The sequence below is a fragment of the Scyliorhinus torazame genome, chromosome 5 (genome assembly GCF_047496885.1).
Source record: "Scyliorhinus torazame isolate Kashiwa2021f chromosome 5, sScyTor2.1, whole genome shotgun sequence".
Classification (NCBI taxonomy): domain Eukaryota; kingdom Metazoa; phylum Chordata; class Chondrichthyes; order Carcharhiniformes; family Scyliorhinidae; genus Scyliorhinus; species Scyliorhinus torazame.
Window position 1 is genome coordinate 70670981 of NC_092711.1, and position 21518 is coordinate 70692498.

At 48.8% G+C, this 21518-nt stretch overlaps 1 protein-coding gene and 1 long non-coding RNA gene across 2 annotated transcripts; one reads left to right on the forward strand and one right to left on the reverse strand.

The window, feature by feature from the left end:
* Positions 1 to 3644: 3644 nt before the first annotated feature.
* Positions 3645 to 7073, reverse strand: LOC140418349 (uncharacterized). Its single transcript, XM_072501824.1, has 2 exons — positions 6987 to 7073; positions 3645 to 5749 (listed from the first exon to the last, which is right to left on the reverse strand). The coding sequence occupies exon 2, from the start codon at positions 5317 to 5319 to the stop codon at positions 4702 to 4704; it is 618 nt and encodes a 205-aa protein (XP_072357925.1). The 5' UTR covers positions 5320 to 5749; positions 6987 to 7073; the 3' UTR covers positions 3645 to 4701.
* Positions 6835 to 17927, forward strand: LOC140418359 (uncharacterized). The gene is made up of 3 exons (XR_011944966.1): positions 6835 to 7129; positions 14894 to 14977; positions 16769 to 17927. It is a non-coding gene; the product is annotated as an uncharacterized lncRNA (long non-coding RNA).
* The last annotated feature ends 3591 nt before the right edge of the window (positions 17928 to 21518 follow it).

The following is a 21518-nucleotide window of genomic DNA, read 5'->3' on the forward strand; positions in this document are numbered from 1 at the left end:
GGTATCCTCGTACACGTCACTGAAGGAAAGCATGCAGCTACAGCAGGCGGTAAAGTAGGTAAATGATATGCTAGCCTTCATTGCGAACGGATTTGAGTACAGCAGCAGGAATATCTTGCTATCATTATACAGGGCCTTGGCGATGCCATACCTGGAATATTGTACGCAGTATTGGTCTCCTTATCTGAGGAAGGATGTTCTTGCTCTAGAGGGAGTGCAGCGAAGGTTTACCAGACTGATTCCCGGGATGGTGGGCTGACGTATGAGAGATTGAATCAGTTAGGATTGTATTTACTGGAGTTCAGAAGAATGGGAGGGGACCTCATAGAAATTTATAATATTCGAACAGGACTCGACAGGGTAGATGCAGGAAAGATTTTCCCGGTGGTGGGAGTGTACAGAACCAGAGGTCGCAGTCTGAGGATACGGGATAGACCATTTAGGACAGAGATGAGTAATTTCATCAGAGAGTGGTGAGCTTGTGGAATTTGTTACCACAGGAAATAGTTGAGGCCAATACATTGTATGTTTTCAGGAAACAGTTTAATATAGCACTTAGAGCAAAGGGAATCAAAGGATATAGAGGGGAAATCGGGATTAAGCTATTGAGTTGGATGATAAGCCATGATCATAATGAATCGCAGAGCAGGCGCAAAGGGCCAAATGGTCTCATCCTGCTCCTATTTTCTATGTAATCCCACACTGAGAACAAGTGAATGGCCTCTCCCCAGTGTGAACTCGCTGGTGTGTCTGCAGGATAAGCTGGCACCCCTGATGATGGAGATATTTGAGGAGGCGATAGGGAAGGGGGTGTTACCACAAACTTTGGGGCAGGCATCGGTTTCCCTGTTGCTTAAAAAGATAAGGGTCCGACGGAGTGTGGGGTGTTTAGGCCCATATCACTTTTAAACATGAACGCAAAGGTATTAGCGAAGATACTGGCAGGTAGGCAGGACGAGTGCCTCCTGAAGGTGATAGGTGAAGATCAGACGGGGTTTGTGTGAGGGAGGCAGCTCTTTTCAAACATTAAGAGGGTGCAACAGGTGATTAAGAAGGCAAATGGAATTTTGTCCTTCATTGCTAGAGGGATGGAGTTTAAGACTAGGGAGGTTCTGCTGCAATTGTATAAGGTGTTAGTGAGGCCACACCTGGAGTATTGTGTTCAGTTTTGGTCTCCTTACTTGAGAAAGGACGTACTGGCACTGGAGGGTGTGCAGAGGAGATTCACTAGGTTAATCCCAGAGCTGAAGGGGTTGGATTACGAGGAGAGGTTGAATAGACTGGGATTGTACTCGTTGGAATTTAGAAGGATGAGGGGGGATCTTATAGAAACATATAAGATTATGAAGGGAATAGATAGGATAGATGCGGGCAGGTTGTTTCCACTGGTGGGTGAAAGCAGAACTAGGGGGCATAGCCTCAAAATAAAGGGAAGTAGATTTAGGACTGAGTTTAGGAGGAACTTCTTCACCCAAAGGGTTGTGAATCTATGGAATTCCTTGCCCAGTGAAGCAGTAGAGGCTCCTTTCAATGTTTTTAAGATAAAGACAGATAGTTTTTTGAAGAATAAAGGGATTAAGGGTTACGGTGTTCGGGCCGGAAAGTGACGCTGAGTCCACAAAAGATCAGCCATGATCTCATTGAATGGTGGAGCAGGCTCGAGGGGCCAGATGGCCTACTCCTGCTCCTAGTTCTTATGTTCTTATGTATTGAACGTGGTTATGGCACCGGAGGAGGGGAAGGAAACAGAGGTGGTTGTGGCAGTGGACGCCGAGAAAGCATTTGACCAAGTAGAATAGGGGCACTTAGAACATAGAACATAGAAAATACAGCACAGAACAGGCCCTTCGGCCCACGATGTTGTGCCGAACCTTTGTCCTAGATTAATCATAGATTATCATTGAATTTACAGTGCAGAAGGAGGCCCTTTGAGTCTGCACCGGCTTGATAGCCGTTCTGGAGCGGTTTGGGATTGGTCCACGATTTGTGGACTGGGTAAAGCTACTGTATGAGGAGCCGGGGCCAGTGTCCGCACAAAAAACATCAGCTTGAGAGACTTTTCTCTCCACTGTAGGACTAGGCAGGGATGTCCTATGTCCCCGCTGCTGTTTGCACTCTCGCGATTGAGCCATTAGCCATCGCGTTAAGAGGTTTGGGGGTATGGAAAGGGATAGTGCGGGGGGGGGGGGGGGGCAGTGAATAGGGCATAGGGTGCCTTGTATGCCGATGACTTGTTATTATATGTGTCGGAACCGAGTGTGTGTGTCAAGAGGGGGAATATTGGAGCTGCTTCGGGTGTTTGGGTCTTTCTCGGTGTACAAATTAAATCGAGACAAGAGTGAGTATTTAGCGGTGTTTCGGCCGGGGTGTGGGCAGGGGTGGGGGGGCTGCCATTCCGTAGGGCAGGGGTTCTCTTTCGATATCTGGGTGTGCAGGTTGCTCGGGATTGGAGGGGGGGGGTTCACTGGAGGGTCGGTTAAAATGAACATGTTACTGCGATTTCTATTTATTTTCCAATGCCTGCTGATTTTCCTGCCAGAAGCATTTTTGGGAGAGTTTTAAGGAATAATTTCCTACAAGTGGAAACATCTTCTTCATGTCCACTCTACCCAGGTCCCGCAGTATTCTGTAAGTTTTAATCAGATACCCCCATATCCTTCTAAACTCCGAGTACAGACCCAGAGTCCTCAACCGTTCCTCATACGACAAGCTCTTCATTCCAGGGATCATTCTTGTAAACCTCCTCTGGACCTTTTCCAAGGCCAACACATCCTTCTTAGATACGGGGACCAAAACTGCTCATAATACTCCAAATGGGGTCTGATCAGAGCCTTATATAGCCTCAGAATTACATCCCTGGTCTTGTATTCTAGCCCTCTCGACATGAATACATTGCATTTGCCTTCCTAACTGCCGACTGGACCTGCAAGTTAACCTTTTAAAAACAATTCATTTTTTTCCAATTAAGGGGAAGTTTAGCGTGGCCAATCCATCTACACTGCACATCTTTGGGTTGTGGGGGCGAAACCCACGCAAACACGGGGAGAATGTGCAAACTCCACACGGACAGTGACCCAGAGCCGGGATCGAACCTGGGACCTCGACGCCGTGAGGCTGCAGTGCACCGGCACGTTAACCTGAAGAGAATCTTGAACAAGGACTCCCAAGTCCCTTTGTGCTTGTGATTTCCTCAGCATTTCCCCATTTAGAAAATAGTCTATGCCTCCATTTCTCCTTCCAAAGTGCACAACCTCAGACTTTTCCACATTGTATCCCATCTGCCACTTCTTTGCCCACTCTCCTAGCCTTGCTCAGCATTGCCTCTTTTTCTAATCACATTAAATTAATGCCCTCTGTTTATAACCTTGCCCTAAATATGACTTGCTAGATCAAACGTCTATTGCAGATCCTTAGTTTTAATGTGGTCAAGTGTCTTTCCATTTGAGAACTGTTCAATAAAGTTATTAGAATTATTTGTAGCTAGGGCAGCACGTGGAGCAGTGGTCAGCACTGGGACTACAGCACTGAGGACCCAGTTTGAATCCCAGCCCTGCGTCATTGTCCGTGTGGAGTTTGCACATTCTCCCCATGTCTGTCGCGGTTTCACCCCCACAACCCAAAGATGTGCAGGTTAGGTGGATTGGTCAGGCTACATGCCCCTGAATTGGAAAAAATAATAATAATAATTGGGTACTTTGAATTTTTTTTTTAAAGGATTATTTGTAGCTTCCCCACCAAACAGTTTTTTCCATTATCCTGAAGTGACCTTATTTTTATCAGGAGTTAATTGAAGTGTGTTCCTAACCTCTCATTATCTAAAGTTCCATTCACCACTTTTCTGTCCACCTGACCCAGTCCATGGCTTTCTCCCTCATTGTCTAAAACACATGAGCAACTTTTGTATAATCCTGGTGCATACATTTAAGTCTAAATCATTCATATATACCGGAAACTGTGGAGCCCCACTGGAAACAGACGTCCAGGCATCATTCAGTCCTGGATGTGACTAACAGCAGCAACAACAGCTGAATCCAAACACTGCTGTTGCCTGTGAACTTGCTGATGTCTGTACAGTTTGGTTGACTGAGTGAATTGCCTTCCACACACGGAGCAGTTGAACAGCCTCTCCCAGTACCGCTCCCATGTGTAGGCCACATGGTAGCAAAGTGGTTAGCACTGTTGCTTCAAAGCTCCAGGGTCCCAGAATTCCCAGCTTGGCTTACTGTCTGTGCAGAGTTTGCACGTTCTCCCCATGTCTGCGTGGGTTTCCTCCGGGTGCTCCAGTTTCCTCCCACAAGTGTAAAAATGTGTAGATCAGGTGGATTGGCCATGCTAAATTGCTCTTTGTGTCCAAAAAGGTTAGGTCGGGTTATGGGTTAGGTTGGAGGTATGGGCTTAAGTAAGGTGCTCTTTGCAAGGGCTGGTGCACTCGATGGGCTGAATGCCCTCCTTCTGCACTGTAAATTCTATGATTCTGTTTCAGTGAACTCGCTGGTGTTTCAGCAGATCCTGTTCACTTTTAAATCTTTTTTCACAGTCAGAACATTTAAAAGGTTTCTGGTCAGTGTGAACAAGTCGGTGTGTCATCAGGTGGGATGACTGAGTAAATTTCTTGTCACACACGGGGCAAGAGTACGGTCTCTGCCCAGTGTGAACTCATTGGTGTTGCTGAAGCTGGGATGAACAAATGAATCCCTTCTCTCACACGGAGCAGGTGAACGGCCTCTCCCCAGTGTGAGTGCGTTGATGGATCAGTAAATTCATTTTACTTTTAAAGCTCTTCTCACAGTCAGCACATTTAAAACGTTGCTGATCAGTATGAACAAGTTGGTGTCTCAGGAGGAGTGATGATTGAGTGAATCCCTTCCCACACATGGAGCAGGTGAATGGCTTCTCTCCAGTGTGATGGTGTTGGTGTGTCAGTAAATCCTTTCTGCTTTTAAAGCTCTTTTCACAGTCAGCACATTTGAACGGTCTCTGGTCGGAATGGACCTGATGGTGAGCCCGGAGGTTTGACGAAGCACTAAATCGCTTCCCACATTCCAAACAGGTGAATGGCCTCTCCCCAGTGTGAGTGCGTTGATGTGTCAGTAAATGCTTTCTGCGTTTAAAGCTCTTTCCACAGTCAGCACATTTAAACGGTCTCTGATCAGTATGAACAAGTTGGTGTGTCAGGAGATATGATGACCGAGTGAATCCCTTCCCACACACAGAGCAGGTGAATGGCCTTTCCCCAGTGTGAATACGTTGATGAGTTTCCAATTCAGACGGGTAATTGAATCCCATCCCACAGTCCCCACATTTCCACGGTTTCTCCATGGTTATCGACAAGTTATCAGGTGTAGGTGGGATGCAGATTTGAGGTCAATATCAGATCAGCTGTGATGTTATTAAACATTAATCAGCTCACAGGGCTGAATGTCCTATTGCTGCTTCTTGATTCCTCTGGTCCGAATGTCCTTGTGTCTCTCCAGCTTGGATCATCAGTTAAAGCCAGAGTACGGTGTCTCCCTGATGTAAATGCTGCAATTTAATTTCATGCTGTGTGATTGATTAAAACTCAGTTCCAGCTAACTGTGGAATATTCCTTAGATGTCTGTGTCTCGGTGCTTTTCCAATCACAGTGATTTTTGAAATTTTTCGAAAAGACGAAACAGACAAACATTTCTCCTTCCACGTTGAAAGGCCGGTCCTGATGAATCAAGTGACTCTGTCAGATCTCGACATGATGTTTGCATCTGCAAATATTCTGTAAAAGGAGATTACATTGAAATACTGTGAATGTATAAGACACAAACAGGCCATTTTGTCACAGATTCTGCTGCTGTCCATACTCGACACACATCTCCGACTGTCACACCTATCAAATCTCAGCCTTTCAGCTGATATTCGATTCCATTTTCTCTCATGTGTTTGTCCCGTTTCCTTTTGAAAACATCTCAGCACTTTCCTCAACTCCTTTGCATGGTAATGAGTTGCACATTCTGAACCTGTGATAAATAATTTTGTCTGTATTGTTCCCTTGGATTTATTCATAACTATCTTATATTTATGACTTGTTGTTTATTGATGGTCACTCTCTCACATCGCCCCTCTCCATTTAATCTTTCCTGAGAGCTGTAATCTCTCATGTTACAAAACTCATCACTGTCAATGCAGGAGAGAATTCGCAAAAAGACAAACCTTTTTGTTGGGTTCAGTTTGTTGTGTGCAAATTCTCCAATTCTAACCCCCTGTGAAAGGAGTTTACAAAAGCCATCACTGTCAATCCAGGATAGAAATTTTGAACAGACAATCCTAGTTTCTCTGAAACATTTTTTCCTCTCTTGTTCCTCCAAAGCTGTAAATCCCCGTCCCACACACTCTCCCTCCTCCCTGGGCTGAAATCCAAACCCATCTCACCATTTCTTTCCTTCACTCCCAGTTTTCTCCCTCCCTCTCCTCTGCCTGGGCTCAGGTCTCCAGCTCCTGTCTGCAGACTGACAATAAAATCAATGGGTCTTATTGAGGATTTGGGGCCTCCAGCGGGTGTTTGTGAACCCTCCCCGCCCACCTGCCAGGGTTTCCTTCCTTGCCAGAGATCAGAGTCCTCATTGATTTGAGTGCAAAGTGTAAGCTCTTATTTATTATCCCCCCCTCCCCCATCCTCTGATGTGAACCATCCTCCAGTGGCTGAAGCAGGATGGTGCCCGTTAACCTGGGACTGTTCCCGGGAGGAAGGGAGAAGCCCCGCAGCTGCAAACCAGGGGGCGGGCCTGGAAGACCAAAAAAGAGCGGCTGGTCCTCCAGCCAATCAGAGTGAATGGGAGGCGCAGCAAAGCCGGGGCTCTCGCTCCCTCCGCATACGCCCGGCCACCCGGGCCTGTCTCGGGGAAAAGTCCGAGCAGCTTTTGCCGGTTCAGCTGCTGTATCCGAGCTTTGTATTCGGGGCTTGGGGCCTGCACACGGTTTTTATGAAGCCGCCGGCTCCATCCCTCCCTCATGACCTGGCGGTATCAAATCGACGGACAATCTCCGAACAACCACCTCAACAGGAGCTACTCCAGGCACTGCGCATGCTCCAGATTGCCGTGTCTGGGGAGTGATTGACGGCAGCTCCGGGCCATTTGGAATAGGGGCGGGATTGGAGGTCCGAGCGGGAGCGGCTGGTCCTCCAACCAACCAGAGTGAATGAAGGGCGGGGCTCAGCCCGGATCTCCCTCATTGGCTGAAACTCTGCATCATTTTGAAAGCTGATTTGTCTCAACTCCAGGAGAAAACTGGACCTTTCTGTTTGTGGCTTTAAACAGATGAGGGGAAAATGAAGGGCTCGAAAGCAGCAGATTCTTTATGTTGTTCCAGGAAAGTGGGGCCTGTGGAATGTCAAGTTTTACACAGCGGGTTTCGCGCTGGGTAAAGAATCTGCAAATACGAGAATAAACAATGAATGGTAGGACCCTAGGAAGTGCAGAGGATCAGAGGGACCTTGGTAGGCATATCCATAGGTCCCTGAAGACAGGAGGCCAGATAGACAGGGTGATTAAAAAGGAATATGGAATACTTGCCTTTATTAACTGAGGCATAGAATGTAAGAGCAAGGAGGTTATAATGGAGCTGTATAAAGTGCTGGTTAGACCACAGCTGGAGTAGTGTGTGCAGTTCTGGAAGGAAGTGATTGCACTCGAGAGGATGCAGAGTAGATTCACCAGGATAGCCTGGGCTGGAGTATTTCAGCTAACAAAAGAAACTGGATAGTCTGGGGTTGTTTTCCTTGGAGCAGAGAAGGCTGAGGGGGACCTGATTGAGGTATATAAAATTATTGAGTGAATTAATGGTGAATAGATGGGATGAACAGGAAGGAACCTTTCCCCTGAGTGGAAGGGTCAATAACCAGTGGGCCGGGAAAGGAAACTTTCCCCTTAGTTAACGGAGGGGTCAATAAGAAGGGGCATAGATTTCGGGTACTGACAGGAGGTTTATAGGAGATGCGAGGAAAAACGTCTTCACCCAGAGGGCGGTGGGAATCTGGAACCCACTGCCTGAAAGTGTGGGAGAGACAGGAACCTTCACAACATTTTAAGAAGTATTTCGATGACCATTTGAAATGCTGTAGCATGGAAGGCTACGGACTGAGTGCTGGAAAATGGGATTAGAGTAAATAGGTGCTTGATGTGGACACACATGGAGGCCCATACCGGCCTCCCCGAACAGGCACCGGAATGTGGGGACTAGGGTTTTCACAGTAACTTCATTGAAGCCTACTTGTGACAATAAGCGATTATTATTATATTAGTATAATGGGTTAAAGCGCATCTTTCACTCCTGGAAAAACTCTCTGACTCTAATCGTACCATTCAAATCACTCAATGGAATTGTCAGGAACCACACTGGAAAGGAAGGTTGCTGACACCAAATGGTAAGCAGCACGCACACCAGCAGCAAAACACACAACTTTGGTCAGACAAGATTTTACCATTTTAAATTCATACTGACTATTCATTGTTATGTTTATCTTTTGCAGATTTTAAAAATTCTCTCCTTTACTCAGGATTCGATTATTTACCAATGTGAAGCTAATTATTTCGTCATTCCCTGGACATGTTCACGGTAGGACAGTGGTTAGCACTGATGCTTCACAGCGCCAGGGTCCAAGGTTCGATTCCCGGCTTGAGTCACTGTCTGTGTGGAGTTTGCACGTTCTCCCCGTGTCTGCGTGTGTTTCCTCTGGGTGCCCCGGTTTCTTCCCACATGTCCTGAAAGACATGCTGTTAGGTGAATTGGATATTCTGAATTCTTCCTCTGCGTACCCAAACTAGGGGCTTTCACAGTAACTTAATTGCAGTGTTAATATAAGCCTACTTGTGGCAATAAAGCTTATTATTATTAAGTTGGTGTTCATCTTTGATCTTTTGAAGGAGTGTGTTGAGGACATCGCTAAAGCTTTTCTGCTGACCTCCTGAGGGTCTGCTACCATGACTAAGTACTGAATAGAGAAGTGTGCACTTGGGAGTCTGGTGTCAGACACAGAAACAACGGGTGCGATTCTCCGCTCCCGCGACTAAGTGCCCACGCCATCGTGAACGCCGTCGAGGTTCACGACGGCGCGAAACGACACCGATCTCGACAGATTCAGGACCCGAAAATGGGCTAGGATCGGGTCCGCGAGAAACTCGGGGGGCGTGTCGTGAAAGCACCGTCATCAGCACGCGCCGGGCATTATGCGGCGCCACGTCATCTGCCGCGTAACTGCCGTCACTCACGCATGCGCGGGTTGCCGTGCTCCCCGAGGTCGCCCCGCAAGAAGATGTCGGATGTATCTTGCGGGGCGTGGAGGAAAGGAGGTCCTCCTTCAGAGAGGCTGGCCCGCCAATCGGTGGGCACCGATTGGCGGGCCAGACCCCTTTTGAGTCCTACCCCGGTGAAAGAACCCCCCCTCGCCCCCCCCACAGGCCGCCCCCCCCCCCACAGTGTTCCCGTGCTGTTCCCGTCGGCAGCGACCAGGTGTGGATGGCACCGGCGGGAAGCCGTCGTTTTGGGCAGGCCGCTCGACCCATCCGGGCCGGAGAATAGCGGGTGCAGCGGAGAATCGCCATTTTGGGTGTCCCGGGCGATTCTCCGGCCTGCGCCGGGCAGAACTCGACAGGGCCATTCTCGCTTGGGTGAATCACGGGAGGGCGTCGGACCGGCGTCGCAGGGAAAAATGGGGCGCCAGGTGATTCTCCCAACCGGCGCGGGAGCGGAGAATCGCGCCCACCATGTCCCACCCAGCAGAGCTGGCTCTGACTGATTAGCATCTTGATGATAGCAATGTTGACGTGGGAGATGATCGTGGGCCACCTTATACTGTCAACCATGACATTTTATTCAGTCTTCTCCTCAAATGTGGCTGCTCTCGGAAACTTGTCACCATCCTTCACCTACTCTATAACGATGTGGAAACCATGATCCTCATCAACAGAAACACCCCAGACCCTTACTCAGTGAAAACTGGGATCTGAGAAGGTTGTGTCACTGCACCAACTTTCTTCCCCATTTTCCTCTCTGCACCTCACCTCCAGTAAATTACCCATGGCTGCGCAGATAATCTCCAGAACAGACGGGAAACTTACACCACCCTCAAAACAAAACTAGAATCACTCCAACCTCAGACATTAAGCTCCAGTTTGCAGATGTCTGATCTGTTTGTTAAATCCATCCATCTCCCTTGATTCCACAACCCTTCATACTCTCACCTCACAAATTTCTATCAATCTCAGTTTTTATAGTTTCTATTGACAGAATCTGAACAGAATTCCAGATGTCACTATATTTTCTGTGAAGTGATTTCTGACTTTGCTCCTGAACAGCCCAGTCTCAGTTAAACAAATAAATATCACTGATTTGGACATTTAAATGGTGACAATTGCTTTACATTCAACCGGTTATGTAACAAAATTTCAAAAACATAATAATTTAAGTAAAACTCTGCGGAAGCTGGAAATGTGAAGTGAAAACAGAAAGTTGTGGAAATCCTCAGCAGGTTTGGCAGCTTCTGTGAAGAGAGAGAAAGAGAGTTAACATTCCAATGCAATCTGATTCTTCTTCAGAACTGAGTGTTTGCAGCATTGTGATTTCATTTGACAAACATAATGAATGTGAACTTTGTGGTTCTTACAGATATCTGGCTGTAAATCTGATTTCAGACCTTCTTCACAATGAGTGAAGCTCATTGTTCATTCCTTCACTAAAGACTCGGATAGAAAATCACCGCCACAAGATGGCGATGGCCGCAGGTTGCCCGGGTGACCACTGGGGAAGAAGCCCCGCCTACTCCATCTTTCCTCACAAAGATGGCCGCCTCGCGCTCCGCTCCCTGAACAAAAGCCCCGCCATCCTCTCCCAAAATGGCAGCAAGCAGTGCGCAAGTGCAATGTGGGTGTATGCTCAGTGTCAGTCATGGTGAGAGAGTGAGGAGGAGCGGACAGTTCGGGAGGAGATTGTGGGCACAGGGTAGGAATAGAAACCGCGGCTGTACTGGAAACTTTATCAACTTCTGGCTGAGGCCCCGAATAAGAGTCCGCAGGCCCCGTGTTTACCGCGGTGACAGGCCCGGGGGCAGGGGGTGGGGGGGCAGCAAACCCTTCACAATCATTGTCAGTTCCCTGGTTTGTAGGGTATTAGAAAGGGAGGTTTTAGAGACAGGTAACTTGAAATGAAAATGAATGAGAATCACTTATTGTCACAAGTAGGCTACAAATGAAGTTACTGTGAAAAGCCCCTAGTTGCCACATTCCGGCGCCTGTTTGGGGAGGCTGGTACGGGAATTGAACCATGCTGCTGGCTTGCCTTGGTCTGCATTCAAAGCCAGCGATTTAACCTTGTGCTAAACAGCCCCTTTTGCTCCTTAACTTGAACTAAACATCACATCGAGATCTGTCACATTCACTCGATTCATTGGGAGCTGAACATCATCTGTGAGAAAAGATTTCAGTTTGACTGGAAAAAAACAGAGAAACAGACTCCTCGAGTGAGAGTGTTCCAGTGAACTGACTGTGGAAATAACTTTAACAAGTTACACAGCCTGATAAAAACATCATACCATTCACAGCAGGGAGACACCGTGCACGTGTTCTGTGTGTGGACGAGGGTTCAACTGATCATCCAACCTGGAGAGACACAAGGACACCGGCACCATGGAGGAAGTGTGGAAATGTGGGGACTGTGGGAAACGGTTCAAATGTTCATCTCAGCTAGAAAAGCATTGACGCAGTCACACTGGGGAGAAGCCAATCATCTGTTCTGTGTGTGGGATGGGATTCAGTAGGTCAGCCAGCCTCATGTCACACCACCAAATTCACACTGAGGAGAGGCCATTCAGCTGCACTCACTGTGAAAAGAGGTTCAGGCAATTATCTTTTTAAAAATAAATTTAGAGTATCCAATTATTATTTTTTTCCAATTAAGGGGCAATGTATGGTGGCCAATCCACCTAACCTGCATATCATTGGGTTGTGGGGTGTAACCCATGCAGACATGGGGAGAATGTGCAAACTACACACGGACAGTGACCCCGGGCTGGGATTCAAACCCGGGTCCTCAGCGCCATAGTCCCAGTGCTAACCACTGCGCCACATGCCGCCCTCAGCCGGTTGTCTAACCTCAATGTACATCAGCATGTTCACACTGGGGAAAGACCATTCACTTGCTCCGTGTGTGGGAAGGGACTCATTCATTATCCAGCCTTCTGATACAGAAGAGAATTCACACTGAGGAGAAGCCACTCTGTTGTACTCCGTGTGGGAAAAATTTCAGGCAGTCATCCACTCTCGTTGCACACCAACATACTCACACTGGGAAAAGAGCGTTCATCTGCTCTGTGTGTGGAAAGGGATTCACTCGGTCATTTAACCTCTTGACACATCAACAGCTTCATGAGTGATTGAAGAGTCTTTTTCTGCTGTTATTGCTGCTGTTAATCACATACAAGATCGATAGTCTTACAATATTTGGTTTATTTCTGCTGGTAACTGGCTGCAGTTTAATATTCTGGATTCATCACTGATTTGTGGGGCCGCAGTGTCTATTTTTAAAATCATCTTTCCTCTTAGAATCATTTAAGTTACAGAGCAGAAGGAGGCCATTCGGCCCAGCGAGTCTACACCTGTCCTTGGAAAGAGCCCCCCACTTAACCCCACACCTCCGTCTTATCCTCAAAGCCAGTAACCCCACCTAATCTTTCTGGACATGAAGGGCAATTTATCATGGCCAATCCACCTAACCTGCACATCTTTGGACTGTGGGAGGAAACCGGAGCACCCAGAGGAATTCCACACATACTTGGGGAGACTCCGCACAGACAGTGACCCAAGCCGGGAATCAAACTGGGATCCTGGAGCTGTGAAGCAACTGTGCTACCATCCTGCCCTAATTCAAGATCTCTCCCAGCAACAGATTTGCAATAAATAATGATGACATTTGCAATAACATTATGATTTTTTACTTTAATCCTAAATAGTTTTTTGGTGTAAAATCAAACCCGTTATCAACATGAAATAAAACCGTAAAATATTTCACAGGCTCATGAATAGAAACGTAATCAATCAACATTGATATTGATGAAACCTGGAAGTCGCTGATTGAACCATTTCTGACACAGCAGCAGCAACATTTGGTAAAGGTGGAACCCACAACAAAGACGGTTTTGAGACACACTCAGCAGAGATGACATCTGTCATTGAAGCAAAAAGCAAAGCCGACCCGATGCCCAACATAAACCCAAGAGCTGGAACAAAGCATCACTTGGGACTTGAACGTTGCCAAGACCATTGTGTAAAACATGGAGATACTGTGGAAATAAACACTGGAGCAGCCTGCGTCCAGGAATCTTAGCTGCCTTTGATTATGGATTATGGTCAAGTTCTCACTAACAGAAGTAAACATGTCACGCTGGGTTGAACACAACAGTGAGCTGTGCCCCTGTGAGAAGGGCATCTCCCAGTCTCTGTTTGACTCTCCTGCAGCTTCCTGTCATGGTTGAGTTGGACGAGGAACCCTCGTCACTTGAACTGGGAAAGGCCATTGATTGCTGAGCAAGCAGAAAGGTGCCCAGCAAGGATGGAATTCCAGCTGAACTGCTCACGCACAGAAAGTCCCAGCGATTGCCACACCTTCGTGACCTGCTCCTCCTCTGTTGTTAGGTTGTCGGCTGTTCCTCATTTAGAGGATGGCATCTACTCAGAGTCATGTGTTTCTCCTGTGGTCTTTCTGCGATTGGAGAAGTTGTTTCTCGACCCGCAGATCTTTGGCAGAGATCCCTCTCTGCCTCTTCATTGAGGCGTTGGAAATCAAAAGTAATAATAATCTTTATTATTGTCATAAGTAGGCTTACATTAACACTGCAGTGAACAGGGGCAGAGTAAATTCAGAGACAGGCATGGCAGCACCCAGTTATTAGCCTTGACCAGAACATCAGCTTTTTCAGCATTGTTTCTCTAGAGTTATTAAAGTTCCCGATTGTCGCACAGGAAAGAAACACAGGTTGAGGTGCTGATGGAGATCCTGGTGCATCCTCAACCACCAATAGTAATTATATAAAATCGAGGTGTTGAAATATCTGAAGGTATGATCGATAAGTTTGCAGATGGAAAATTGTTGGTGTGGTAACTAGCGAGGACACAAGCTTTAAATTATGGGATGATACAGATGGGCTGGTCATATGGGCAGAACAGTGGCAAATGGAATTTAATCAGGAAAAGTGGCAGCTCTTGTACAGAGTCAGTACAGACATGGTGTGCCGAGTTACACTGAACATTCAGTATCACGAGAAAGAGGGAAGAAGATAGAGGAATTACTGATTCTGGGATTGAACCCAGGAACAGTTTGCATCTTCTGGGGAGGAGAGAGGAAGAACCCATTGGGGAAAAAACCTTAAGTTTTGCATTCTTCCACAGGAGAGCAGCATTTAATCATTTTGAGAAATGGAGAATAGCAGAATTCTCATTGACAATTCGTTTGATTATTTTTATCAATTGGTAACCAAGTTATTGTGTATTAACTGTTTGCGGTTTCAATGGTGCGGCTATTACCCAACATTCCCTGCGGCTGTGAATGTGCCCTGTTCACTGCACAGGAACCCAGTGCGCAGACGCAAGGGCTCTGTTTGGAGCATGCGCAGTGTCACTGTGCTCGGAGGTCTGCGAGCGCGGTAGTTTCGGGCGGTGAGGCGGAGGGAGGAATGGAGCCGGGACTGGCAACCAGGGGAGAGAATGTTTGGAACTTCTATCCAGGACTCGAAGAGTGATGGATTTTGGAAACTCCTTTTACCGGGGGTTAGGAGAGGATTTACACCCGGCAAACTCCAACCAAGATAAATGTTCTCTGATCTTAATTTCTAACCTCGACTAACATTTCTGACCATTGTAATTTCCTTTTACAGCTCCTTCCAAAGCTTCTGATATCTTTCCAGCTGAAGGTTGGAGCAGGAGATTTTAAACTTGAAAACACTGAAATTGTGACACAGGTGAGTATTATTATTATTTTCTATCATAAATTTAGAGAGCCCAATTATTTGATTCCAAATTAAGGGGCACTTTAGCGTGGCCGGTCCGAAGCTGGCACTCCCAGTGCAGACATTGGTGTTGTGAGGTTGTTGCCGTGGTGCTGCTGCTCTCTCTCTCCCTCTGTTGTTGCTGCTCTCTCTCTCTCTGCTGTTGCTGCTCTCTCTCTCTCTCTGTGTTGTTGCTGCTCTCTCTCTCTCTCTCTGTTGCTGCTCTCTCTCTCTGTTGTTGCTGCTCTCTCTCTCTCTGTTGTTGCTGTTCTCTCTCTCTCTCTCTCTCTGTTGCTGCTCTCTCTCTCTGTTGTTGCTGCTCTCTCTCTCTCTGTTGCTGCTGCTCTCTCTCTGTTGCTGCTCTCTCTCTCTCTCTCTGTTGTTGCTGCTCTCTCTCTGCTGTTGCTGCTCTCTCTCTGTTGCTGCTGTTCTCTCTCTCTCTCTGTTGTTGCTGCTCTCTCTCTCTCTCTCGCTGTTGCTGCTCTCTCTCTCTGTTGCTGCTGCTCTCTCTCTGCTGTTGCTGCTGCTCTCTCTCTGTTGTTGCTGCTCTCTCTCTCTCGCTGCTGCTCTCTCTCTCTCGCTGTTGCTGCTCTCTCTCTCTGTTGCTGCTGCTCTCTCTCTGCTGTTGCTGCTCTCTCTCTCTCTGTTGTTGCTGCTCTCTCTCTCTCTCTGTTGTTGCTGCTCTCTCTCTCTCTCTGTTGTTGCTGCTCTCTCTCTCTGCTGTTGCTGCTCTCTCTCTGCTGTTGCTGCTCTCTCTCGCTCTGTTGTTGCTGCTCTCTCTCTATCTCTCTGTTGTTGCTGCTCTCTCTCTCTGTTGCTGCTCTCTCTCTGTTGCTGCTGCTCTCTCACTCTGTTGTTGCTGCTCTCTCACTCTGTTGTTGCTGCTCTCTCTCTCTGTTGTTGTTGCTCTCTCTGTTGCTGCTGCTCTCTCTGCTGTTGCTGCTCTCTCTCTCTCTGCTGTTGCTGCTCTCTCTCTATCTCTCTGTTGTTGCTGCTCTCTCTCTCTGTTGCTGCTGCTCTCTCTCTGTTGCTGCTGCTCTCTCTCTGTTGCTGCTGCTCTCTCTCTGTTGCTGCTGCTCTCTCTCTGTTGCTGCTGCTCTCTCTCTGTTGCTGCTGCTCTCTCTCTATTGCTGCTGCTCTCTCTCTGCTGTTGCTGCTGCTCTCTCCCTCTCTATGTTGCTCTTGCTGCTCTCTCTCTGTTGCTGCTGCTCTCTGTTGCTGCTGCTCTCTCTCTGTTGCTGCTGCTCTTTCTCTGTGTTGCTGCTGCTCTCTCTCTGTGGTTGCTGCTGCTCTCTCTCTGTGTTGCTGCTGCTCTCTCCCTCTCTATGTTGCTCTTGCTGCTCTCTCTGTTGCTGCTGCTCTCTCTGTGTTGCTGCTGCTCTCTCTGTGTTGCTGCTGCTCTCTCTGTGTTGCTGCTGCTCTCTCTCTGTGTTGCTGCTGCTCTCTCTTTGCTGTTGCTGCTGCTCTCTCCCTCTCTATGTTGCTCTTGCTGCTCTCTCTCTCTCGCTGTTGCTGCCCTCTCTGTGTTGCTGCTGCTCTCTCTCTCTGTTGCTGCTGCTGCTCTCTCTCTCTGTTGCTGCTCTCTCTCTGCTGTTGCTGCTCTCTCTCTCTCTGTTGTTGCTGCTCTCTCTCTCTGTTGCTGCTGCTGCTCTCTCTCTCTGCTGTTGCTGCTCTCTCTCTCTCTCTGTTGCTGCTCTCTCTCTCTATGTTGTCGCTCTCTCTCTGTTGCTCTTGCTGTTACTCAAGTTTGCTGCCTGTTTCCAGTGCTGGTTGCTGCTGAGCTGCCTGGAGGAAGGAGAGGGGAGTAACAGAAGGAGAGGTGAGAGAAGGAAGGAGAAGGATAACAACAAGGAGGCGACTTCAAAACAAGATGGGAGTAAAGCCCTTTGGACTACTTGTTTGCTGGGCCTCTCCCAGGCTGAGAGCCAGGAGAGGCCTTATTCAATCTGGTGTGCTTGTTCCGGGACAGGGGGATCGGGTGGACAGTGTGTTTTGTGAGCCCCCTCCAGCAGGGAGGAGGTTGGTTCCATTGGCTGGTCGTTCCAGGGTGGGCTGTATTTTTGCTGAGCCATACTTGGGCCGAAGACCGTTCGAACCAGCGCCAAGTACATCGGTGTGGTCGACCTAGGGTAGGTGCAAGGACTGTGTTTTTTCCTGGGCCCCCTCCCAGCCTTCACTCCCCAATCCACCCACCCTCCAGCTTCACCGGAGCCTCAGGAGACCCCCACCTCAGACATCCTTCAAACTCTGGTGCCCCACCCTCCTGTGTCACTATCCTCCTCCAACGGTGCCCCTTGCTCTCTCTTCCTCCCTTGCCTCGTTCCTTCCGTATCACTTCCTAGGATGAGAGTACATCATTCCACCTTGCTCTTCCCCTAACACCCCCCCCGGTCTAGTTCTCCTCAAATTCGAACATGAAAAAGGCCACTTTGGAGTGGGTGTGGCACTTGCCCTAATGGCCACTCTACCTACACCAGTGGCAGGGCCGTAAGCGGTGCCACTCCTTGGGGGCGGGGGAGAGAAGCATCATGACACGCCTCCCCCGGTGTAGAGAGAGTGGCGTCCCGACCTCTGGCCCTCAAAATTACATCACACTCCCGGGGGAAAACAGAGAAATCAAAGTATATTTCGACCACCGAGCAGTCACAGCCTCCCCGAGCTCGACACCTTGGGGACGGGTGTGAGCGAGATCACCGGGGCCCCCCCCGTTACCGAAGCAGCTTTCCAGCAGCATTAGAATATTATCTATGGAATGTAACAAGAAATTCGGAAAAGAAGCTTGTAGATTAGAAATAGCTGGGTTAATCAGAAATCAGATCGTGAGACATCAAAAAGGATATTCCCCCTTGAAGGTGGGAAGATCTGTAAGAAATCACTGTCTTGTAACCCAATAAAATCTTCAGAAATGTATTGATTATCGGAATAGCTGTGTGTGTGTCTCTCTTGCTTCGAAATAAAGATTCCTGGCTTGACAAACACAGGAAAATATATTCCAATATTACCTCATACGGATGGACACGGTAGTTAGGGAACTGAATTTATAGTGGTAACTGAAGACAATGACTTTGGCCTTAACAATTTTTAATCCAAATTTCTGCTCGTCCAGTACTGGATGTGGGATAAGCAGTTTGATCATTTAGGAGGAATGGAGAGGGATGGTGGTGAGGTAGAGCTGGGTGTTGTCAGTGTACATGTGAAAACTAACACGATGCTTTTGGACGATGTCACCGAGTGGCAGCTTGTAGATGAGAAATAGGAGGGGCCGAGGATAGACCCTTTTTTAAGATGGGTGATGACGGTGGATTTAAAGGTGAGAGGGACAGTACCAGAAGAGAGAGACCCATTGACATAATCAGCTGACACGGGGAAGTTGGGTGATCGGTCGTTCAGTGAGAATAGGGTCAATACAGCAGAAGGTGGGTCTCATGGACAACAGGAGCACTGAAAGGGCACGAGTGAAGATGGCAGAGAAACTGGAGAAAGGCGTGAGTTTAGAGCTCAGAAACAAAAGTCTGGCCCCGGTGGGCTCGTGGAAGGGAGGAAAGCAGCAGAGGCAGCTGATCGGATTGTCTCTGTAGCTCCATGAGCTCCTCACACTTGTTGGAAGTGAGAATGGGAGACAGGGAAGAATGAGAGCCCTTCAAAAGGAATTCATATGAGTTAGAGACATTAAAAAGATGCAATGCAGTGTGCTTAACATAAAGTTGATTTAAGGGACTTCCGGTTGTGGTGATGCCTAGCTAGCCGCACGTTTCGGCGGCTCCAGCTCCGACGGACCTTTGGGCTCTTTTAAGAGCCCCAACGGGAAATTTTGAGGCGACGCAACCCGGTGTGGGGTGAGTGAGAAGGAAGTCCCCCCCCCCCCAACGAAGGAGGAAAATATCGTCGGCGGCGGCTGCAGCGCGAGGAATCATCGACGAAAGGGACAGAAAGGGAGAAGACACAAGATGGCGGCGGAGAAAGCTCAGGCAACATGGGGGCCCCGAGCAAGATGATTCTTGAGACGGTGCGTGGAGCTGCTGAAGAGGGAGGTGCTGACCCCGATGCTACAGGCAATTGAGGGGCTCAAGGAGACACAAAAGACCCAGGAGACAGAGCTCCGCGTGGTGGAGCAGAAGGTGACGGATAATGAGGATGAGATCCTGGGCCTGGCGGTTAAGACACAGACGCACGAGGCACTTCATAAAAAGTGTACTGAAAGGATCGAGGCCCTAGAAAACGGAGCGCGAAGGAAGAACCTTCGGATACTAGGTCTCCCTGAGGGTGTGGAGCTTATGCAAGTACGATGCTGAGCTCACTGATGGGTGCTGAGGCCCCTACGGGCCCCTTGGATGTGGAGTGGGCACATCGGATCCCGGCGAGAAGACCAAAAGCGGGCGAATCACCCAGGGCGATAATCGTGCAATTTCACCGCCTTAAGGATAGAGAAGAGGTCCTGAGATGGGCTAAAACGGTGCGGAGTAGCAGATGGGAGAATGCAGTGGTACGGGTGTACCAGGATTGGAGTGCGGAGGTGGCGAGAAGGAGGGCGAGTTTTAACCGAGCCAAGGAGGTGTTGCATAAAAAGGTGAAGTTTGGGATGCTGCAGCCGGCAAGACTATGGGTCACGTATCAGGAGAGACACCATTATTTCGAGACGGCGGAGGAAGCATGGACCTTGATCAAAGAGGAGAAATTGGATCGGAACTGAGGGACTGATGCTGCAGGAATTGTTATTGTTAATGTTATGGTTGAAGTTAATTGAGAAGTAAATTGGGAAGGGGGGAGACATTGGGAAATGTGGGCGCCGGTGAGGGGGGAAAGACGGGACATAGATGGAGAATGAGGAAGCGGAGGGGGAGGGGAAAGGGAGCTGCGCCACAAGAGGCGGGTCAGGTAAAGGGATGTTCCCGCGCCAGAAAGAATAAGGCGGGAAGACAGCCGCAAGGCGGATGGGAGTTCCCCACATGGGGGGGTCGAGGAGTGAGCAGGAGTAGCCGGGGTCAGTTGAAGTCAGCTGACTTACGGAAGTAATATGGGGGGAGCAATCACGCTAGAAAGAGATCTAGCTGGGGTGGGGGGACAACTGGGTTGCTGCTGCGGAAATCCAAAAGGAAATGGCTAAAGAGTGGGTGGACGAGGATGGTATGCGATGCTGGGAGAGCGAGTGGGAGTGCGGAGGCGGGATATGGGACTGGCCTAGAGAAGGTAATGGCTAGTCGACACGGGAGGGGGGCAGGTAGCCCCCTAGTGAGGCTGATCACGTGGAACGTGAGAGGCCTGAACGGACCGATAAAAAGGGCCCGAGTGCTCGCGCATTTGAAAGGACTAAGGGCAGACGTGGTTATGCTCCAAGAGACGCACCTAAAGGTGGCGGACCAAGTTAGGTTAAGGAAAGGATGGGTGGGACAGGTGTTCCACTCAGGACTAGACGCAAAGAACAGAGGGGCGGCCATTTTGGTGGGGAAACGGGTTGCATTTGAAGCAAAGAACATCGTAGCAGATAGCGGAGGTAGATATGTAATGGTGAGTGGCAGGCTGGAGGGAATGGAGGTCGTGTTGGTTAATGTATATGCCCCGAACTGGGACGATGCAGGATTTATGAGACGGATGCTGGGGCATATACCGGACCTGGAGGTAGGAAACTTGATTTTAGGAGGGGACTTTAATACTGTGCTGGACCCGGGGCTGGATAGATCCAGCTCAAGGACCGGAAGAAGGCCGGCAGCGGCCAAAGTGCTTAAGGGGTTTATGGACCAAATGGGGGGAGTGGATCCATGGCGATTTCTTAGACCTAGGGCTAGGGAGTTCTCCTCCTTCTCCCATGTCCATAAAGTGTACTCCCGGATAGATTTTTTTCTTTTGGGAAGGTCGTTGATCTCTAGGGTGGAAGAAGCTGAGTATTCAGCCATAGCGGTTTCGGACCATGCCCCACATTGGGTGGACCTGGAATTAGGAGAGGAAAGGGAGCAGAGAGCACTCTGGCGATTAGATGTGGGATTGATGGCGGATGAGGGAGTGTGTGCAAGAGTGCGGGGGTGTATTGAGAGATACCTGGAGGTCAATGACGACGGCGAGGTCCCTGTGGGAGTGGTATGGGAAGCACTAAAAGCGGTGGTCAGAGGAGAGCTGATCTCCATTGGGGCCCACAAAAGGAAAACAGAGGCCAAGGAAAGGGAAAGATTACTGGGGGAGATTTTAAGGGTGGATAGGGAATTTGCAGAGACCCCGGAGGAGGGACTGTACAAGGAGAGGAGACGACTCCAGACGGAGTTTGACCTTCTGACCACCAGAAAGGCGGAGGTACTGTGGAGGAAGGCACAGGGGAGGAGGTATGAATATGGGGAAAAGGCTAGTCGCCTGCTCGCTCATCAATTGCGAAAGAGGACAGCAGCGAGGGAGATAGGAGGAATTAGAGACGAAAAGGGAAACACGGTGCGAAGAGCAGGAAAGATAAATGAGGTGTTCAAGACCTTTTATGAGGGACTGTATAGGTCTCAACCCCCAGAGGGAGAGGAGGGGATGCGGCAGTTCC

Bases quoted from the DNA above. Each gene is read 5' to 3' on its own strand.
- LOC140418349 (XM_072501824.1), bottom strand. From the start codon at position 5,319: ATGGAGAAACCGTGGAAATGTGGGGACTGTGGGATGGGATTCAATTAC.